Source organism: Aspergillus sclerotioniger (genome assembly GCF_003184525.1).
Source record: "Aspergillus sclerotioniger CBS 115572 chromosome Unknown BO94scaffold_8, whole genome shotgun sequence".
NCBI classification, from domain to species: domain Eukaryota; kingdom Fungi; phylum Ascomycota; class Eurotiomycetes; order Eurotiales; family Aspergillaceae; genus Aspergillus; species Aspergillus sclerotioniger.
This window is the reverse complement of record NW_020290998.1, coordinates 48,257-68,161: the sequence shown is the minus strand read 5'-3', so window position 1 is coordinate 68,161 and position 19,905 is coordinate 48,257. Positions and strand designations below refer to the sequence as shown.

Below are 19,905 nucleotides of genomic sequence, written 5' to 3'. Positions count from 1 at the left end.
GCATCGTGGGGGAGCTATCTGGTATGTCTGGGTGGCGCTCACGTATGCGAGGGTGGCAAAACTGACATGTCCCAGCGGATCCTGTCCTATGGTGCTCGCAATGGCGGCATCGTAGCCATCGTCCTGGGCCTGGTATGTGCCATGGGCTCGGGAGTGGTAAGAGCAATAACGGTCGGCATCCCTCAGGGATTCCCACTGATGTCTCTCAGGCGCTTCCATTGATGAATATTGTCTTTGGTAAGCTGGTTGGTGGCTTCAATGAGTATTTCATTCCGGGGACGAACGTCAGTGAACAAACCTTCAAGGCCACCGTCAACCAGGACAGGCAAGAACCCCATGTACGATGGCTCTCAGCAGACAGTCACTAACCCGGCCAGTTAGTCTGTATATTGTATATCTCTTCATTGGAAAATTCGTCCTCACTTATATCTCCATGGTCGGTACAGCGGGAGTTTCCAATGACCTACACACCACGCATGCATGGCTAACCTGTTGCCAATAGATATGCTTTCGGATCGTCAGTCTTCATGCATCCGCTTTGTTGCGATTGGAGTATGCTCAGGCCCTGTTTGCGCAGCCAGTCAGCAGGCTGGACGAGATGCCCGTAGGGTCTATCACCAACGCCATCACTGGACTGTCCAACACCATTCAACAAAGCGTCTCCGATAGACTGGCCGTCCTATTCCAGGCCGTTGCTCTTCTGATTGCGGCCTATGCAATTGCCTTTCGGTATTCATGGGCCCTCACCCTGGTGGTCAGCGCCAGTATCCTCTTTGTCATCGTGGGATACAGTCTCACCGTCCCATTCCTGATCAAAGCCCAGCAAAGCATGGACCAAGCCGACGGCCAGCATGCCTCGGTCGCGGCAGAAGCATTGGGCTCCATCCGTACGGTGCTTTCCCTCGGTGCCGAAGCACCCTTGGCGAGCAAGTACATTGAGTGGACTCAAGAGGCTCAGCGACGGGGGCTGCGGATGTCCGCGGTGGCTGGCGTTCACATCGCCCTCCTGTTCTTTGCGCTCTATTCTAGCTTCGCTTTAGCATTTTGGTATGGGCTAAAACTTTACCGTGACGGCCACATTTCCAATATCAACACCGTTATTACGTGAGTCAAACCACCCTCGGGACATTTAACGAACCTTTTCTGACAGCAGGCAGGGTCTTCTTTTCCGTCCTCATTGTTGTCGGTGTGCTGGGGAACATCGCGAGCCCCCTGATGATCATCTCCAAAGCCGTGAGTGCTTCTGGGGCGTTCTTTGGGATGATCGACTCCGAGCGTCCCACCCCCGGCGGCCTCCGCGACGCAGACGTGTCTTGTCAGTCCGATATCACCATGGATAATGTCACGTTTGCTTATCCAACACGTCCCCATAGCAAAGCGCTGGACGGGTTCAGTGCTCGATTTCAGGGAGGTAAAACAACCGCTTTGGTCGGAGCTTCGGGGTCAGGAAAGAGTACAGTGGTGGCTCTCTTGGAGCGATGGTACCACCTACAGGACAACGATGGAAACATTGCTGTCGGCGAACACTCCATCCGGGACCTGGATGTCAAGTGGTGGCGCTCCCATATTGGTTTGGTGCAACAGGAGCCCTTCCTCTTCAACGATTCCATCTTCAACAATGTCGCATATGGGCTCATTGGATCTCCCTGGGAGGATCAATCGGACGCCATCAAGTTGGACCTGGTCGTCCAAGCATGCAAGGAAGCGTATGCAGATGACTTCATCCAGCGTTTACCATTGGTTTGTTCCACCGATTCCCACATTCGCGTCAGATATATCTAACCAGGTCCTGTGAAGGGATACACCACCACTGTTGGGGAAAGCGGCATCACGCTCAGCGGGGGCCAACGCCAGCGTCTCGCCATCGCGCGCAGCATTGTTAAAAAGCCCCCAATCCTGATCCTAGACGAGGCGACTAGCTCAATCGATGTTCGTGGCGAGAAGCTGGTTCAAACCGCCCTAGATCAAGTGGCGACCGGGCGCACCACGATCATGATTGCCCACCGGCTGTCCACGGTTCGTCGGGCGGACCACATCATGGTAATGCAGCATGGAACGGTCATTGAGGAGGGCTCTCATGAGCACCTTATCGCCCGAGGCGGTGTCTATCATGGCTTGGTTTATGCCCAGCGGTTAGAGCCATTGTCCGAGGTTTCCGAAAACAAGGTCGAAGGTGAAATCCTCTCCTCGAAGGAAGACCCCCAAGCCAACCACTACCCGGTGGCCGACCCCGACGATCCCACGAGTGGGGAGGATGCCCCAAGCAGGAGCATAAGCTTTTTCAAGAGCTTTCGGATTATCTTCAGGGAACAAAGCCATCACTGGATCCTTTACGTGTGCATTCTGGTGGGAGCACTTGGTGCGGGTTGTAAGTGGTTGCCAACTCCATTCCCTGCAGTGACATCGTGCTGATTGCAGCCACAGCGGGCTTTGCCCTTCAGAGTTGGCTCGTCGCAAAGCTAGTTCAGGTTTTTCAGTTCAGTGGCCAAAAGCTGGCAGATGCTGCCAACTTCTGGTCTTTGATGTTTTTTATCCTGGCCTTAGCGATGGCAGTATGCTACTATGCGCTCGGGACGGCGTCGAACTCCATTTCCATGGTATGTTTCTCGGAGGTGGTTTCTGGGCCCTTATACTGATGGGACTTAGTTCGTGGCCTCTACTTATCGACAGGATTATTTCTTAAATCTTCTTCGGAAACCTGTATCCTACTTTGACCTCCAACCGAACTCGTCAGGAAGCCTGGTCTCCCGTCTCGCCACGGATCCCAAGCAGCTCCAGGACTTGTTCGGTCCCACGGGGGTCTTCCCTCTCATTTCGGTGTTTAATGTCACCGGTTGCGTGACGATTTCCTTCGTATTTGGCTGGAAGTTGGCCGCGGTGACCTTCTTCGCGGCAATGCCCTTTCTATTCCTAGCGGCTTTTATGCGAATCCGATATGAAATTATGTTTGAGAATATGAACGCTGAAGTGTACGCGAACAGCTCGAAGCTGGTTATGGAATCCATGAAAGGCTTTCGAACCGTCACTTCCTTGACCATGGAGGATACGATTATCCGAAAATATTCCACCCTTCTCAGAGAGCAGCGACAAAAGGCGATGCGAAAAGCATGGGTTGGGACTTTGGTGTTTGCCTTTTCTGACAGCGTGGAGTTGTGTGCAATGGCGCTCACCTTCTGGTAAGCCCTCGCGGGATTGGGCTGTAACGCAGGGAATAGTACAATGCTAATCCGGTCATTGGATGCAGGTACGGGGGTCAGCTTCTCGCTTCACGTGAGTATGACACGGTCGCGTTCTTTGTCGTGTATATTGCGATCATCCAAGGAGGACAGTCCGCTGGACAATTCTTCAGCTTTGGCCCCAACATTGCGCAGGCCAAAGCCTCTGCGAACCGCATCTTAAAGGAACGAGACACTCCTGAAGTAATTACCAAGGACCCTGGAGCCGAAACGCTACCCGCTACTGATCGCCGGTACACGGCCGACGTGGAGTTTCAAGGGGTTTCCTTCCAGTATCCGGCTCGCTCGACCCCAACCTTTGAGGGCTTGGATTTGTCGATTCCCAGTGGGTCGTTTGTGGCCTTTGTGGGAGCGTCTGGCTGTGGCAAGTCGACGATCATCTCGCTGCTAGAGCGATTCTACGAACCAACCGGAGGCTTCATTCTATTCGGAGGACGGGACATTCGCTCCATCGAGCTCCCATCCTATCGTCGTGCCCTGTCGCTGGTCGCGCAAGAACCCCAGTTGTTTGGCGGGACTATCCGGGACAACCTCCTACTCGGTCTGGAAACGACCGATGAAGGGGTCTCTGATGCGATGGAGCAGGCGTGTAAAGATGCCGAAATCCACGATTTCATCACGTCCCTGCCCATGGGGTACTCAACCGAGCTTGGGGTCAATGCGCAATCTGCACTGAGCGGCGGTCAAAAGCAGCGCCTGTGCATCGCCCGGGCCCTGCTGCGAAAGCCCCGGCTGCTGCTGCTAGACGAGGCGACCTCGAGCCTGGATTCCCATTCGGAAAAGGTGGTCCAAGATGCGATGGAACGGCTCGCAGCCAAACGGGACATGACGATCATCGCTGTAGCGCATCGTTTGGCCACCATTCAGAAGGCGGACGTCATCTTTGTATTCGGCGAGGGTTCCGACGGCCGGGGGTCACGGATCCTTGAGAAGGGAAACCACCACGACCTGCTTCGCCGGAAGGGGATGTATTGGCAGATGGTGAGTCTTCTTCCTACTTTGAGCGCGAGTTTAACTGACCCCGAGGCAGTGTCAAGCACAGGCGTTGGACCAGTAGCTCTTCATATGGTGATATTGGACGTGTGGTTAGAACCCGAGTATCGGTGAAGGTTAAACCGGGATGACCTAAAAGTTTGTAGCATCACTTTTCACTTATCTGTACATGTACATGTTCGAGGCTGCCCATGGCAGAGACGTGCGGATAAACGGCCGATACATTTGAATCCGGTCCACGGGGCTGGAAGTGGGGAATAGATAGTACTCTGGTAGGTCGGAGACAGGTGGCTCCAGAACTAAAAGTATGTTAACAAGTACCGAAATCAATGGCCATGTCAACCATGGTACAACACGAGAAGAGGAAGTATTGCCCATGCCCAATTAGGGGAATGGTCGGAGGTATAACTGACTTGTCTACGGAAGGCTTTGGCAACGCGGTGAATGTGAGCAGGCAGTGACTTTTTCGGTTTTTAGCCGTCACCGGACGTGCTAATCAAGTCTTAGACTACAATCAGAGCTGGGTGATGGTCTGTCTCCTTTGTGTCAACATTTATCCTAGGTGCTACCATACTAGTAGTATGGGAGAGGGAGAAATATATAATGAGTGTCTCTAGCATTGGCTATTGGGAACTTCATAGTAGTCATGCGGGCGAGATCGATCCGACCGCGATGACTACATTCTAGTACTCCAGGCTCTCTTACCTACTAGTAGTACTGTTGAGTACCGTGATAACGAGTGAATAACATCCCGGGTACCTGCCCGTTCGTCCTCTGACGACCTGCCTCTCCTTCTCCCAAGGCGGTCAAGGCAGTTGGAGCAGTTGGAGCAGTTTCCCCGATGTGGCAGTTCATCCGATAGGCGGTCAAGCCAATCCATTCCCAATCGGGGGAGCGTGTTTCGCTTCCAATTCCAGTTCCAACTTCCAAGCCCACCACCTCACCTGCCGCCTGGTCGCGAGTTCATCTCTCCCTACAGTCTATACACCGATACGACGATACGTTGGTGCTAAGATGCAGTGGAGCATCAACTCGATATGAAACAACCGGCCTGCCTTCAGCCTTCAGCCTTCAGCCCTCACTCGGAAGTCTGAAAGCCTGAACCCGCAACGACGACCGAGACCTTTGGAGGTCGAGATTGGAAAAGGAACTACTAGGACTAAGCACTAAGGACTACTAGGTAAATTCCCCCCACCTACTTCAAGGTTTCGGCATATGCCCTCGTCCTATCATTGCCGGGTAGTGCCTGGAAAGACCCAGCATGCTGACTCGCACCCTGAAGCAACAGTCTAAGTTTAGGTACGGGTTAGCAAGCCAAGCCGGATCGAGTGCAACGGCCGGGCACATCATCCAGAGGTCCAGACTCTAGACAAGTCGGGAAGAGAGACATCGGAGGGCTCCTATGTTGGGAAATCGTTTCAACCCGCCCAGGGAAACACCCTGTCGAGGCCACCAGCACGAATTCCCCCGTGACGACGGGACACAACGTGGCCACGGTTGAGTTGGACCATACATACCCCCCTGGGCAAAGTTAACATATGACAAGGACCGAGGGCGTGGAGGTCAGCGAATTGGGAGAAGATACTACGTAGACTGCCACCTACAACCATTTGATATGGCTCGGATGGTATCCAATCACCCCTACCTACTAGTATCGGCCGATAGGGCGCTGGACTTCTATTCTGCCTCCACCCGGTCTTCAGGCTCACGGCTTCGTCGTTCGGGATCGGTGGGCCGGAAACTTTAATTTGGGTTCTCCAGCCAGATCGTCCCCAATCGTTCCTGATCAGATCATGCTTTCCGGCCACTACTGGATAATCTCTTGGAGGAACTATATGCCAGAACCTATTGGGAAAGGGCCGTTGTCCTGCCTGGCGAAGAAGCATCCCGCATTGCACACCTCGCTAGTAACGTATAAGGTACACACTTGCCAGGGGCAGCAGTGTCAATCTAGAAGCAAAGATCGACCTACCTCTGCATATGCAGTCCAGGGGCAGTGTTGCGATCTGCCTTTGCCTCACGACCAGACATATTATCGCTGCGTTGGAGGTGCACACCATGCTTGACATTGCCCCAGCGCTCCTTCAAATAACAGATTTTCGGGCCAAGGTTTTAAATCCGAGTTGTTCGGCTTTGGTGTTCTCCCTGGCTCGCCATTCGTGGTTTAGACACGAACGGGTCAACTCTGGAACTGTCATAATTATGGGGCCATGGTGACGGGTCGTTGGGCTGTCCTTCGCATGCTGGGTTAGGAAAAAGAAGACACGATTCCCCTTTTAGCGGCCGCGTTAGTCACGCTGGAGGGATGACATGAAACGGAAGGCCCTGCCTTCTCGTAAGTGGTTCCGCTGAGCGTGTTTCAACTTGGTCGATCCCCGCCGATCGCATCGTGTACTCTTCCTAGTTCTTCCGCCGTTTCAGCGCCTAATCCTCCCGGTAGCTTCATGCAGGGTCAGCGACAGAGTCTATACCCCATCTTGACAGAATGCCTCATGACATCTCGTCTCACTACATGAGTCTATTCTTTGATAAACTTTGATCTGCGCCACCACCAAAAGACGTCGTGCCAACCCCTTCTGATTATAGCGTACCCCCACCCTTCCTACCTCCTTTCAGCTTCTATAAGATGGCTGTGGGTGCCAAAGGTGCACCTGGAAAGCTGTGTCTCCTGGCCATTACGTCATCTATAATTCTCGTCCACGAGTCTAACCCTCGACGCCGGGCGACAGTCAGGCCGGTCCTTTCACAAGATGATGCCGGTAGAGGGCCGGAGTGCTAGCATCCTCACTGTGGCGGTGTTGATTATGGTAATATCGCTCATTACCGTGTGCTTTCGGTGCTTTGTTCGCTTGCGAATGCTCAAAACCTTCGGATGGGATGATACCCTGATGGTTGTTGCGATGGTAATTGACTCCACGAATCGCGCCCTGGGGTGATCGGGGTGACTGGTCTATCCTCATCCTCAGACTCCAGACGGCTGATAGGTTCCCAGGTCTTTGACATCTTGCTCACGGTATGCGCCATTGCTGGGTCCATGGAAGGGGTTGGCCGGCAGTTGGAGGACTTCTCAAGCCTGGCCGAGCTCCGTCGGGCCATGTTGGTACGTGATACAAAATCAAGCATCGTCCCGCATACTAATATCATGCTGAATTCTCAGTGCAGTGGTGGTGGTTAGGCCAGTGCATCTATGTCTGGGCCTCTGGGGTCGCCAAGGTGTCCATCGCGCTGGCGCTTCTTCGATTGTCGGTCCAGAAAACCCAGCGCATCATCCTGTGGATTGTGGTGGGGGCATCGACGAGTATCAGTTTGGTGTTCTGGTTCTTCATGCTTTTACAATGCCACCCCGTCTCGGAGTTTTGGGAGAGGCGAGGGACGGGCAAGTGCCTGAGCACGGATGTCCTGGTCGATGTGGCATATCTCTACAGCAGCATCTGCGCCGTGTGTGACTTTGTGCTCGGGCTGCTGCCCATTGTGCTGGTCAGCCAGCTGCAGATCAGCACAAGGACGAAGGTCGCGCTGGGCGCGACGCTGAGTTTGGGGTGCTTGTACGTATGACCTTGGACTGCATGGACAGTGGCTGACTGGACGGTGCAGGGCGAGTACGGCCGTGATCATTCGGATCCCTTGCCTGTTAAACTACAAGGATACGGACTTTTTGTGTAAGTGCCGGATAGCGAGATAGCTCGCCCTGTTCTTCTTCTATACCCGGCTGGTATCCCAGTCCCGTCATCAGAGAGTCGAGGCTAATGGAGTGTGTGGCTGCCGATAGATTCCACCTTTACGATCGACATCTGGTCCTTTATTGAGGTTGGGCTGGGGATCACGGCGGGCAGCCTGGTCACCCTCCGGCCCCTCTTTCGCAAGGCATTAGATGACAGGCCTGGTCGGGGCCCCAAGACGACTCGGGGTAGTATACTACTGTCCAGCCTGACGGAGCAGACCCGGACTCGCCCCGAGCCCGAAGAATCTGGGAGGTGGCACCTACAGCCGGAAGGGACCCGGACGATCACGACGGTGATTACAGCATTCCGGCGCGACTTGAACGCCAGTCCGCTGACCCCGACGTTTGGGTTGGACTGGAGGAATGGACGGGCGGTGGGGATCAAGAAGTCGTTCCAGGTGACGGAAGAGCAGGTGTAAATGTAATGTGTAGGAAAATCAGACAGAATGAAAGAAATGATTCCTCTCTCGGTATCTATACTGTAACAAGACCAGCGAGCCACCTGACCCCACCCGGCTGCCCGCTTGCTCTCTCTCTCTTTCTCTCCTCTCTTCTCTTCCATTCCTCCCTTACATTCCTCAACCATGCCGGACTTCCCCACCGTCTGCCTGCCATGCGATCTTGTCCTGTCGCGTGGACATCACGCGTCTCACTGTCCCCGGCGGTGCGGCCGGGCCCATGCTGACCAGCGCCACGCTGCCAACGCATCGCCATCCGCCAATCATGCGGGCGCCTCGCCTCGCTGGGCCGCATTAGCGTGACCCTGTCGAGTCACCGTCTGCCGCGGGGTATAAATCCACTTTCCCCTCACCACGCCTCGCATGCTGTCCCTCCTGACACCGCCCGGGTTCGTTCCGCCATTGCTATCTCAGATCGACCACCTATCCCTAACCCCCAGACCATGAAATAGCCGTCACCAAATGGCCAAGCTCGACCATGATGTTGCGCGCCCGCCCAAAAAATCCCCGGCGGGCGTGACCTCCGCGCCCAAGCCCAAGCCCAAGCCCGCCGCCGCCGCCGCCCCGAAACCAAAGGCCCCGACTCCGGCCCCGGCCCCTTCAAAGACGCCCACCCCTCCGAAGAACACAAAGCCCACCCTGGAGCCCAAAAAGTCCAATGGCATCGCTAAAGCCAAATCCAGCTTCAACTCCAACTCCACCTCCAACATAACTGGCTCCACCACGAGTACCCTCCTGGAGCCCGAGCGGAATTTGTGGGAAGAGGCATGGATGTCTGTCGACGTGGGTGATGACAATCGGAATCGCCTTTCCCAGAAGTGGCACAACAAGACTCTTAATCGCATGGGAAAGCTGCCCAAGGACTATGTGGAGAGTGTGATGGAATTGACAAAAAGCAAACTGAGTGTATACCAGGAGCGTTGGCCGTCAAAAAGCAGAGAGATTGCCTACGATCGATCCGTCTCTATTCTAAAGTCGGCGATGGCAGTGAAGGCGCTGGGTGATGTGGTTGTCAAGTTTGATCCTACGGGCTATGCATCCAGTGCCTGGGCGGTGGTCTCTTTTGGCCTCACGGTTGGCAATCACACCATTAATCCCTGATGCTGTTGTTGGCCTCGACTGACACCTCGCAGCTCGTCCAGAATACCCAGGAACGAATGCAGCGGACTCTAGAAGCGTCCCAGTATCTCGCTGTGCTACTGGCTCGATACTCCCGAATCGAGGCGCATTATCACCGGGTGCACCAGAATAATGCCGAGGATCTGGGAAATGCCATCGTGAAGGTATACATTGGCGTGCTAAGATATTCTGCCAAGGTCAAGGAAGCAGCGACGTCCAAAAGACTGGGTTCGAATATAATCCCTTTACCATAACGCAATGGTAGGGGCGACTGACAATATCTGCTACAGATCGAGTGGTCCAGAGCTTCAAATCGCTCACGGATGAGCCGCTCAAGGCGCTGAAAACTGCCATTGAAAATGACGATCAGATGGTGGACAAATGGTATCGACAGCTCATGGCTGAGCAGCAGCAACTGATGCTTGAGAGTAAGTCGATGTTTGTGTGTGCATCGAGCTGGTATTGAGACCATAGTAGGCCAAGAAGAGGAGATACAACGAGTCAAAGAGGTTCAAGACATGTTGAGTAAGGCGTCGCACAATGCGTCACTCATCATCCAAGGCGTCGCAAAGATTGATACGGCACTTTCGTGTACGTGATTCCTACAATCCTCGCATTTTCTGCGTGTCCTGCTGACCGATGGAAGCGGAAATATTGACACAATTGCTTGAATGGCTGTTTCCTAATGGAAAGGATGCTCCTAGCGAAAGCAAGCATAGGAGACTCAGGTCTGCTATTGTGACCAAGCCAGGACCCCACACGGCCGGCAAGTGGTTGCTCGAGCGTCACGACTATAGAGACTGGGTCGACCACCCGCAGTCTCTTCTTTGGCTCTATGGCGAATGTACGTTGTGACCAACACCCTCATCGCATACAAGTGTAGGATGCTGACGAGCCATGAAGCTGGATGTGGAAAATCATCGCTGTGGTATGAGCTGATACTATCCCATACTCTCATCTGGCATGTTCACTGATGTGCTTCTTTAGCTCAACAATCATTGAACAACTAGACACAATGATCAAAAAAGATCGAGATAGGGTACTGCTACGCTGGTATTTTCGCTTCGATAAACCCGATACAATGAGCATCGATCTACTCTTGCGCTTTTTCCTACGGCAATTGGGCAGTAGTCTTGGGGGTTTCCCCGAAGAAATCTCCACGTCCTTGGAAGACGATCGAAGGTTTGCCCGCTACCCTGACACCAAAGTTCTCATCGAGTACCTGCACACCGTTCTTGCCGCAATCGAGTTCCACAAAGACGTGTTCATTGTCTTGGATGGTCTGGATGAGTTTCCAACCCAGTCAAAAGATCAAAACCGACGCGACCTTCTCGATCTCATTCGGCGTCTGGGTGTGTCTGGCCTGTCAAATCTTCACATTCTGTTAGTCAGCAAAAACGAGGAAGACATACGAGAATGCCTCCGGGGTCGTCTCAAGGACATTCTGGTCCAGATCGATGTAACAGAGGGACTGGATATCGATATACGCAACTACATCAACACGATTATGAACCAGGGCGAGGGTATAGGTGATCTAGATAAACCGCTCAAATCGTCGATTCGCGCGAGACTGACCCAAGGAGCTGGAAGGTACGACCCCCCCACCACGATCTATCACCGCTTGGCTAACAGGCAACAGCAATTTTCTGTGGGCAACATCTTTGGTACAGGAATTACGCGATTGTCGGAAAGATCCAAACAAGATAGAGGAGAAGCTCAACACCGTCCCCACCAGCATGGTGGCCATCTATGAGAAGCATTTGAGCTCTGTGAAGGAAGCCGATGAAAGATATGTTAAACTAATATTTGTCTGGCTTCTGAGGCAGCTCCGGCCGCTCACCCAGGACGAGATCGCCGCAGCAGTTGGGCTCCATGATGTCGATGCTGTCTACGACATTTGCACTGGCAGGTGGGTGACCCAGTCAACGCAGACGGTCACCATTAACCGCCAGCATCAAACTTCCGAAAAGGTGCTTCAGTTTACTCACTTTTCAGCGAAGGAGTACTTGGAGTCTCAGCTTCGATTAAGCTCGCAGAGCTCGATATCGCGGTTCGTTTGCTCAGAAGAGGAAGCACACGTTACAATCCTCCAACGCTGTCTGGATATCCTGATTCAATCCCGAGAAACGGACGATACGACCGGGAAAACATCCCTTGATTCAAAATTAACAAACTACGCAGCCGAGTACTGGTTCGAGCATTATCGGCAATTGGAGAAGACACAGGGTCTCGCGGAGGAACGCTCTTTGGTTCAGCAGAGAGTAATCCAGCTGTTTCAATCACCAGAGAGCTTTGGGGCTTGGCTGGACTGCTTCGACCCCGATCGCCAGTCTACACCAGTAGAAGATCCCGGAAAAAAGAAGTCAATCCAGAGATGGCGCCGTGCATCCCCTGTCTACTATGCAATTAAGCTGCGCCTCAAAACTATTGCCGAGGACTTGCTCAAGGGTGAGCCGAAGGATCTGAACTTACGGGGTGAAAAGGGAGAAACTGTTTTGCAACTTGCTGTGTACCAAGCGTATAGGACCGTCACCAAGGCGTTGTTGAAACACAATGTGGATGTGAACGCCGAAAAGGGGCAACATGGAACCGCACTGTATGTTGCGGCTGCACGGGGCTATGCTTCCATAGCAGAGGTGTTGATCAACGCCAAGGCTCGAGTTACAGGAACGGAGGACGGTACCTTGGGTAACCCACTTCATGTTTCCGCATACAGAGGCCATGATTCAGTGGTCAGTTTATTATTGGCGGGAAGGCAAAGCACCAGTAAGCAGTCCAGGGGAGTTCCAGTCGATCACTTAGCCGGGTTCTTCGGGACGGCTCTCGTGGCAGCGTCATCAGTAGGGAACGAATCAACGGTCCAAATGCTTCTTGAACGTGGCGCCGACCCCAATTTCGTGGGCGGCAGGCTCGGGACGGCGCTGCAGGCTGCTTGGAATGCACAGCCCCGTCCGAAGGGTGTCATTGCTGTATTGAAAGCCAGTGGCGCAAAGTACCAGCAAAATGAGGACCATCCCTGGACCACAGCCTACAGAAGAATCGAAAAAGGCGACAAGGATGCTATTCGGACCTACCAGAAGTTGTTCCTCCCGCAGCAGACCATCACGAAAGAGGTATCGGAACGTCAAAAGCTGCTGGTGGCTGCGCTAGACAGATGGAAGGGATTGTCACGCCTCCGGACCTTGGAGGTCTGCCAGACCAGTCTTACAACAGCATGCCACTGTGTGGCTCCCTTTGACGAACAGTTGGAAGCTATCAAGAGACTGGTTTCTAGACTGACTGTGGACGACGAGGACTGGCGCAGCGAGGACTTGCTCTACAAAGCGTTGTTTTGGGCTGGCATTAGTCATATCTTGGAGGTAGGCAATCACGATCAGTCATACCAGTGATTGTTAACTAACAACGAGCAGAATCTGGGGCCGTTGGTCCTGAAATGTATGGACGGCGTTATGAATGAGTCGCAATCTTTGAAGAAGCCCTCTTCTAAGGAGACAGCCCCGTTCCCTCACGCTCTCACCACCGGCCTGCCGAGAGATATAACCAAGGGGCTAAGCTCCGCTGCTCTCAGTGACATGGTGGCTATTGATCTCGAACAGCAGCGAAAACAAACCAATGATAAGAATACACAAGAGCGGGCGTCCGAAACCAAGCGTGCCGGGTTGACACCAGGCTATCTGGCTGCATCGGATTTGATGACCCTTGTGAAGAATCTGATTCGATTCGGCAACAAATGCACCCAATACCACCGACTGGCGTCTCGCGATGAGATTGAAATACCACATTGGACCAAGGTCGCCATCGAGGATCTCACATTCGAATTATTCGCAGCCGTGATACGTCTTGCGACAATCAAACAATGGAATCACGAGTCGACTGTGTTTCAACAAACCATCAGGTCACTGACAACAGTGCGCATACCACGTATCAACGATCTTGATACAGCGTGCTGCAGAGAGTTGGCACTTGCTGGTACATCCACGCACCGGCAAAGCAACCTTGATAGGGAAGATCAGTACTCAGAGGCTGCTAATAAACTCCAAGATGCGATCCTCGGCCAGATTGCCAATGTCCAAGCAGGCATATCCGCCCAGCTTGATGGATTCCAGACCCGCCTGATTGGCGATATCCAATCGAGGTTATCGGAGTTGATCGGACAGGAAGTGTCTCGAGCGGTGAAGCAGATACAGCCTGCCGAGGAAGTAGACGCCCCAGGGGCAGAAGCGGAGTAATGATGTTCTGATAGCTGGATAATATAGACAATAAAGCATAGGACGACACGGTTTACATCTCATGATCAAGTGAAGTCAAATCAGATCATATTCTATTAGCCTAATAGAGCCTGCTAAGTGTGTGATGATTAATTACTCTACTCTTTAGTAACCATGATGCTCTACTATCGACTTCCTAATCTATCTCCCACCCCGTAGAATTCCGAGAGTAAGACCCGCTTAACAAGACTCTGCGGAGTTAGACTTTGCAGACCATCTATCTACGAATCCCTTCTAGTCATGGATGGCAGGCAAAGACCGAGGCCACGTTTGGGAAAACCCCGACTGGAGTAACGTGGGGTCCACAAAGGGCACATATATCCCCCCCACCCCCCGATTATCGATCGAGAATCGTGTACTGAGATCCTCGTTCTCATCGCTGAGTAACCGGCCCAGTCACAGATTACCTCGGTAGTCAATTCCGTATCAATCACAGGGGCCCAAGAGACGTAATGAAATGCAAGGCGCCCTCATCAGTGATCACATGAATCGGATCTGCAGAGAGTAGACGCAAGGATCATGCACCCAGCAGCGCCATGCCTATGAACCATGACACATCGATCGCATCTGGCGACAGAGGAGCTAGTCGGTGGACACTGCATCCCGAATATGACCCGGATCCTCATTGGATAACAATTGCAGATGGTGATCGGCACTGGCGGCGGTGTGGCTTGCATGGTACATTGTGCATTTGCTGCTCTCACTAGAGGGTCAGTGTCACCTCCTCTGGCATGTAGGAGGGGGTAGGACAACTTCAAGGGATATATGGATGGATTTAGCGATACCCCGCGGATTTTGGTCCCTGTTCTCACCTACCTCTGCTGAGACCAGAACCTCGATTTTAGAAGCTGGGGCTAGCCTTGCTACATCTCTGTCATCAGGGGGAGCTTGTTTGTCGAATAGAGCCTCAGGCTGGGCTAAACGTATGCTGACACACTCAACAGGGCAAGTATCAAGGACGAGTTGCAAGGCCTGCAACAATTATCGTCTGAGAAGGCATTAAGCCAGCTAGCAGACTTGCTAGATAGGGAAGATGGGCCATGGCCGTTCCAGGATCTTCTTCGATGCTATCAAAGAGTTTGGAAAGGGCTGCCGGAAATAGCCAAGGATGGCAGCTCCCCGGAGTGGACCATGGCTATCGACCACGTGCAGCACCGATTGAAATGTGTTACGCCCCATATCACGGACTTGATATCCGGTAACTTGCTGCAGCGATCACTCCTTGACCCCCAGTCAGGCCGGGAGATATCCCACGCGAAGGTGCGGCAATTCAATGAGGATTTTGACCTGAAGCTACCGGGCTTGATCACTGATAGGAAGGCGCGAGTGGCGGTTGTTCTCCCCAATGGGCTACTCCTGGCTTTGGCCTCACTTGCTATAGCGCATAGCTATACGCTCGTGCCGATAGCATATACAGCAGCGTCGGAGGAGCTGATGGCCGATGTGAATACGGCTCAGGCCGAAGCCATGCTCGTGCTTGAGGGCGATGTACCACGATTCAAGAATATGCCAAGCTTGCTCATCTACACCGTCCAACCTTTGGACGACCTGACCTTTGATGTCTCTTCTGTCAATCAAGCAGGCGTACCCTGTTCGGCTAAGCCGGCCCCAAATGGTCCCGATGATCTCGCTATTATTCTGGCCACGAGTGGGACCAGTGGCACCAAGAAGTTAGTTCCGATCAGCATGTTCAATCTCCTGGTCATGGCAACGTTCACGATGGATAGTCTCAGATTGACCCCTGAGTCTCGCGGTTTGAATATGATGCCGCTTCGTCATGTGTAGGGAGATCCGATCGTTAGCACAATCAAGGCGGGAGAACCTGTGCTGAGAGTAGCAGTGGCGGCATGATGCGCAGCTTGTGGGCTCCCCTTGTGGCAGGTGGCACCACCATCTGTTGCCCATATTTTGATCCGAATATGTTCTGGGACGTGGTGGAACAATACCACCCAACGTGGTACTACGCTGCGCCGACATTACACGAAATGATAGTGGCTGAGGCGGAGCATCGAACTAACGCCATTAGCAGAAGCACTATAACATTCATCTGCAACGGGGCGGCAGGATTATCCCCAAGTCTTGCAGCAAAGCTGCAAAACATATTTCGATGCACAGTATCACCTAGTTATGGGATGACTGAATGTGTACCCATCACTGCACCACCACCAGACTGTGACGCCAATCGGACTGGCAGTTCAGGTCTCGCTGTTGGGCCAGAGCTGGCCATTTTCGATACCCAACATCCGCAGCAACATGCCCCTCCTGGCTCAGTGGGACGGATCTGTATCCGAGGGCTGCCACTATTCCCGGGATATCTCACTCCCCGCGGGCTCGATCGGAGCTCATTCAGCAATGGGAGCTGGTTTCATACGGGCGACCTCGGACATGTCGACGAGGACGGATGGCTTTACATCACCGGGCGTACCAAGGAAATCATCAATCGCGGAGGGGAGACCATCTCGCCAGTAGAGGTCGAAGATGCCATCATGTCCGCGGCCCAAGATCCCTCGTCCATTATCTTCGGCCGTGTCAGTGATGCTCTAGCATTCTCCACCCCTCATGATGTCCTGCACGAGGTTGTCGGCGTGGCAATTGTAATCCCAACAGGTCGCCAGAGGCCGGACCTTCGACAAATGCACTAGGCTCTCAAGGACTGCCTTCACCAGCCAAAGTGGCCCGCCGTACTGGTCTACATGGACGCTCTGCCCCGATCCCAGAGTAAGGTACGGCGCATCGACCTCAGTCAGCGATTGGGGTTGCAGACACTGACAGACCACATCGCGGCCGCCGAGCGTCACTACGAAGCGGATTGTCCGCCGGTGAACACGCCTCTCCATTGCCCTATCCCTCATAGAAGATGTGAGATAGACCCGCGTGGGGTTGAGGCATATCTGGTCCAAGCGTCCGGCATGTCCGAGATTCTCCTGCGGGCCCATGCGGTGGATGGATACCCGCGGGCAATCCTCTTTCGGGACGGAAGAAGCCAAATTAGAGGCCATGATATCCTCGCCCTCCTCCCAGACCTCATGCACGGGTATCTCATCCCGAGCACCCTGGAAGTGGTGAATGGTCCCATTCCGCGAGACACCCACGGGGTCATCGATGAGGCTGCCGTGCAAGCCAAGCTCCATGCCCTATACCCCGCCGCCAGCTCACCTATCCAGCAGCAAGTGTCGGATCTCTTCGCCGCGGCGCTTAATAGCACTCCTGAGGACATGACGCCCGCTACTGACTTTCTCGAGTCCGGAGGGGACAGTCTGAGAGCCGGCCGGCTCATCTCTCAGCTCCGACAGGAGTTCCAGGCTCCTCTCGCAGTGGATGCGCTGTTTCGGAGCAGAACCATTGGCGCCATGACGGCCGTCATTAAAGCAGCAACTGCGGACCTGGTCAGGCACAAGGCTAGCATTGACGAGTTACCTGGCTGTCGTGAGAGGTATAGTTCCACCCAGCCGTTCGTGCTGTTCCTCAACCTGCTCCCCTCGGTTATTCTTTACCCCATGCTTCAAGCTCTGCGTTGGACCTTCCTGGTTTATCTTCTCTCTGGGGTAGCGACCCGGTTTCCACTCCGACTCAATCTGTTTGGGCGAGTGCTTGGCCTCGTCCTCGTAAGATTGGCGGTCCAATTGGCCATGGGATTTATCTGCCCCCTGCTGGGCATCGCCCTGAAATGGCTGCTTGTTGGTCGATACAAGGCTGGTATGTATCCGATGTGGGGACCATATCATATGCGATGGTGGTTGACACAGAAGGTGCTGCAAGTGTGTGGCAAGGCATGTCGTGACCCTGTGTCCTGGGCCATGCTGAGAGATTCCGAGTGAGAGCTAACAGAAGGGATTAGGGTGTTTTCAACCGCTATAACTGGAGCCGAGTACTGTACTACCAGGCCCTGGGCACACATATTGGGCGGGGCGTGCAGATTGACGAATCCACGGCCCTGGGTGAATATGATCTCATTCACATCGGGGACGGGGTCGTGCTAGAGCATTGCCTCTGTCGGCCGTTTGCTAGTGAGCGGAATACGTCTATGTTGCTACAGTCCATTTCCATCGGAGCCAACTGCTATGTGGGCATCCGATCGAGCGTTGTGCCAGGGACCACACTGCTTCCCGGCACCTGTATTGGGCCCAACTCATGTACCTGGGAGGTCGACGATGCCGACGAGTCTCACCGGGATCTTGCCTCTGCCCATATCCCACAGCCGCACTGGATCTGGCAAATATTGGTCGTGACACCGATGGAGATCGTCGTCGCTTTTGCGTCTGCACTGCCGCGCCTAGCAGGACTGCTCCCCATCGTGAGTCGATATCCGACCATAGGCGAAGACCGGCTGCGACACACCGTCTTATGGCTTACGAATTCAACCCGGATCGGCTACTTCCTTCTGATGCGGCTTTACTCGTCCCTCGCGGGCCCCATCATATGGTTTCTAACGGTCGTTGCCGTGAAGCACGCGTTAGATGCGGTCTGTGGCCGACCACAGCGTGGCTCTTATGGTCAGCTCCCATCGGCCCAGCGGGTGCGACACGCGGTCGTCGAGGCCATTCTTCCGCTGGGGGATATCTCCCAGTTGGCTCGGATTGTCGGGCCGCACTATGAGCTGGTATCGGTGGCGGTGCGCATGCTGGGCGGGCGAGTGGGGAAACGCGTCTACTGGCCCCGAACTGGGCTGAAGCTGACGCCGGACTTTGACCTGGTCGATATTGGCAATGATGTGGTGTTTGGGTCCCAGTCGTATTTGATCACGGCGGACGGGACGGGGAGGGAGCCCATCGTCATCGGGGATGGGGCCATGCTGGGGGACCGGGCTGTGGTGCTGCCGGGGGTCACGGTTGGGACGCGCACCATGGTGGGTTCGGGGTCATTGCTGCGCCGCAATGGGCTCTACCCGGATGACAATGTGTGGACAGGCAGCAAGCACGGCGATGCGATTCGCTTTCCGCAGATCAAGGGAAGTGTCTTCTTGAGGCTGCTGATCAGGGGCATGACACGTCCCGGCCATTTGGGCGAGCCTTTTACCAAGGCCTAGCCAACTATCATGTGCTGGGGATGGGATCCATCCTTGGATACTCCAATCTCGTCGTGGCCTTCACCGCAGTGTATTCCATGGTGGTGCCCCTGGCAGGATTGTTCGTCTTGGGCCGTCTGCTCCAAACTGATCTGCTGGCCTTTGAGATGCGGTGGTGGCGCCCCTTTGCCGTGTACGGGATGCTGGCCACGGCCATGGCCGCGGTAACGTTAGTACAGACGGTCGTATCCCTAGCAATGGTCATTGCCACCAAGTGGCTCCTGCTGGGTCGACGGCAGGAGGGCTCGTACCCGTATGACCGCAGCAGCTACTGTCAATGATGGCAGATCTAGCGCACGGTGGATAGCATCATGGACGACTCTTTCGGAGGAATCGGCATCCTGCCATCACTCGGTGGCACGGCGTATCTGTGCTGGTTCTACCGGGCCATGGGGGCCACGATCGGGGCGGATTGCGCGTTGGCTGCCAATGGCGATCCGCACATTTTGCTCACGGAGCCGGACCTGGTCACGTTGGGAGATCGGGTCACGGTGGATGATGCCAGTCTGGTATGCCATCTGAATACGCGGGGGGAGTTTGAGCTGCATCTGCTGCGGGTGGGAGATCGGAGTGTCCTGCGCACGGGGTCGCGGTTGCTGTCGGGGGCGTCCATGGGGGCAGATGCGTGTTTGCTAGAGCATACATTGGTCTTGTCCGGGGATCATGTTGACGACGGGGGTACAATGCAGGGCTGGCCAGCTGAGCCGTTCATGGGGGACCGGTTGAGGCGTAGTTAATAACATCTGGCATTGGACGGCTCAACATTCTAGTGTGTCCATCCAACAGAAGACAATAGTTTCGCGAATATTTCTGTGCAGGGTGACTTTGGGAGTTCTGTCCACCTGGAGCAGGGACAAGGATAAACATCAGCCTGAATCATCGAGGAGGATGCTGATTTCTTATCTGGCCTGCGGTTAGTGCCTGCAGCCCACGATGACGCGATCTGCCGCGATGATGGGCACTCCTCCCCCACTTTCAGCCATATTTATTTTCCAAGCACCTCACAAAAAGAAGGCCCTGAGTCGATAAAGAAGAATCGTATCCT

General features: G+C 54.1%; 4 protein-coding genes across 4 annotated transcripts; all 4 read left to right on the top strand.

Annotated features, from left to right (window-relative positions):
* Positions 1-66: 66 nt before the first annotated feature.
* Positions 67-4,416, top strand: BO94DRAFT_616888 (ABC transporter ATP-binding protein; the record flags this gene model as incomplete). The annotated part of the gene is made up of 10 exons (XM_025616810.1): positions 67-156; positions 210-311; positions 362-436; positions 503-1,104; positions 1,158-1,740; positions 1,798-2,368; positions 2,425-2,597; positions 2,647-3,176; positions 3,245-4,217; positions 4,267-4,416. The coding sequence occupies 10 exons, from the start codon at positions 67-69 to the stop codon at positions 4,291-4,293; spliced, it is 3,726 nt and encodes a 1,241-aa protein (XP_025469402.1). The 3' UTR covers positions 4,294-4,416.
* Positions 4,417-6,982: 2,566 nt separating this feature from the next.
* On the top strand, positions 6,983-8,369 carry BO94DRAFT_461497 (P-type ATPase; the record flags this gene model as incomplete). Its single annotated transcript, XM_025607932.1, has 5 exons — positions 6,983-7,132; positions 7,222-7,329; positions 7,392-7,774; positions 7,824-7,888; positions 7,999-8,369. The coding sequence occupies 5 exons, from the start codon at positions 6,983-6,985 to the stop codon at positions 8,367-8,369; spliced, it is 1,077 nt and encodes a 358-aa protein (XP_025469401.1).
* Positions 8,370-8,791: 422 nt separating this feature from the next.
* On the top strand, positions 8,792-13,874 carry BO94DRAFT_573513 (uncharacterized protein). The gene is made up of 9 exons (XM_025614973.1): positions 8,792-9,482; positions 9,542-9,755; positions 9,818-9,955; positions 10,005-10,118; positions 10,174-10,371; positions 10,431-10,455; positions 10,515-11,117; positions 11,167-12,886; positions 12,938-13,874. The coding sequence occupies exons 1-9, from the start codon at positions 8,871-8,873 to the stop codon at positions 13,754-13,756; spliced, it is 4,443 nt and encodes a 1,480-aa protein (XP_025469400.1). The 5' UTR covers positions 8,792-8,870; the 3' UTR covers positions 13,757-13,874.
* Positions 13,875-14,331: 457 nt separating this feature from the next.
* BO94DRAFT_554883 (uncharacterized protein) lies at positions 14,332-19,597 on the top strand (the record flags this gene model as incomplete). Its single annotated transcript, XM_025613751.1, has 9 exons — positions 14,332-14,459; positions 14,740-15,576; positions 15,636-16,389; positions 16,438-17,207; positions 17,406-17,565; positions 17,634-18,747; positions 18,804-19,113; positions 19,168-19,369; positions 19,397-19,597. 9 exons carry the CDS (start codon positions 14,332-14,334, stop codon positions 19,595-19,597), a joined length of 4,476 nt encoding a protein of 1,491 aa, XP_025469399.1.
* Positions 19,598-19,905: the final 308 nt, after the last annotated feature.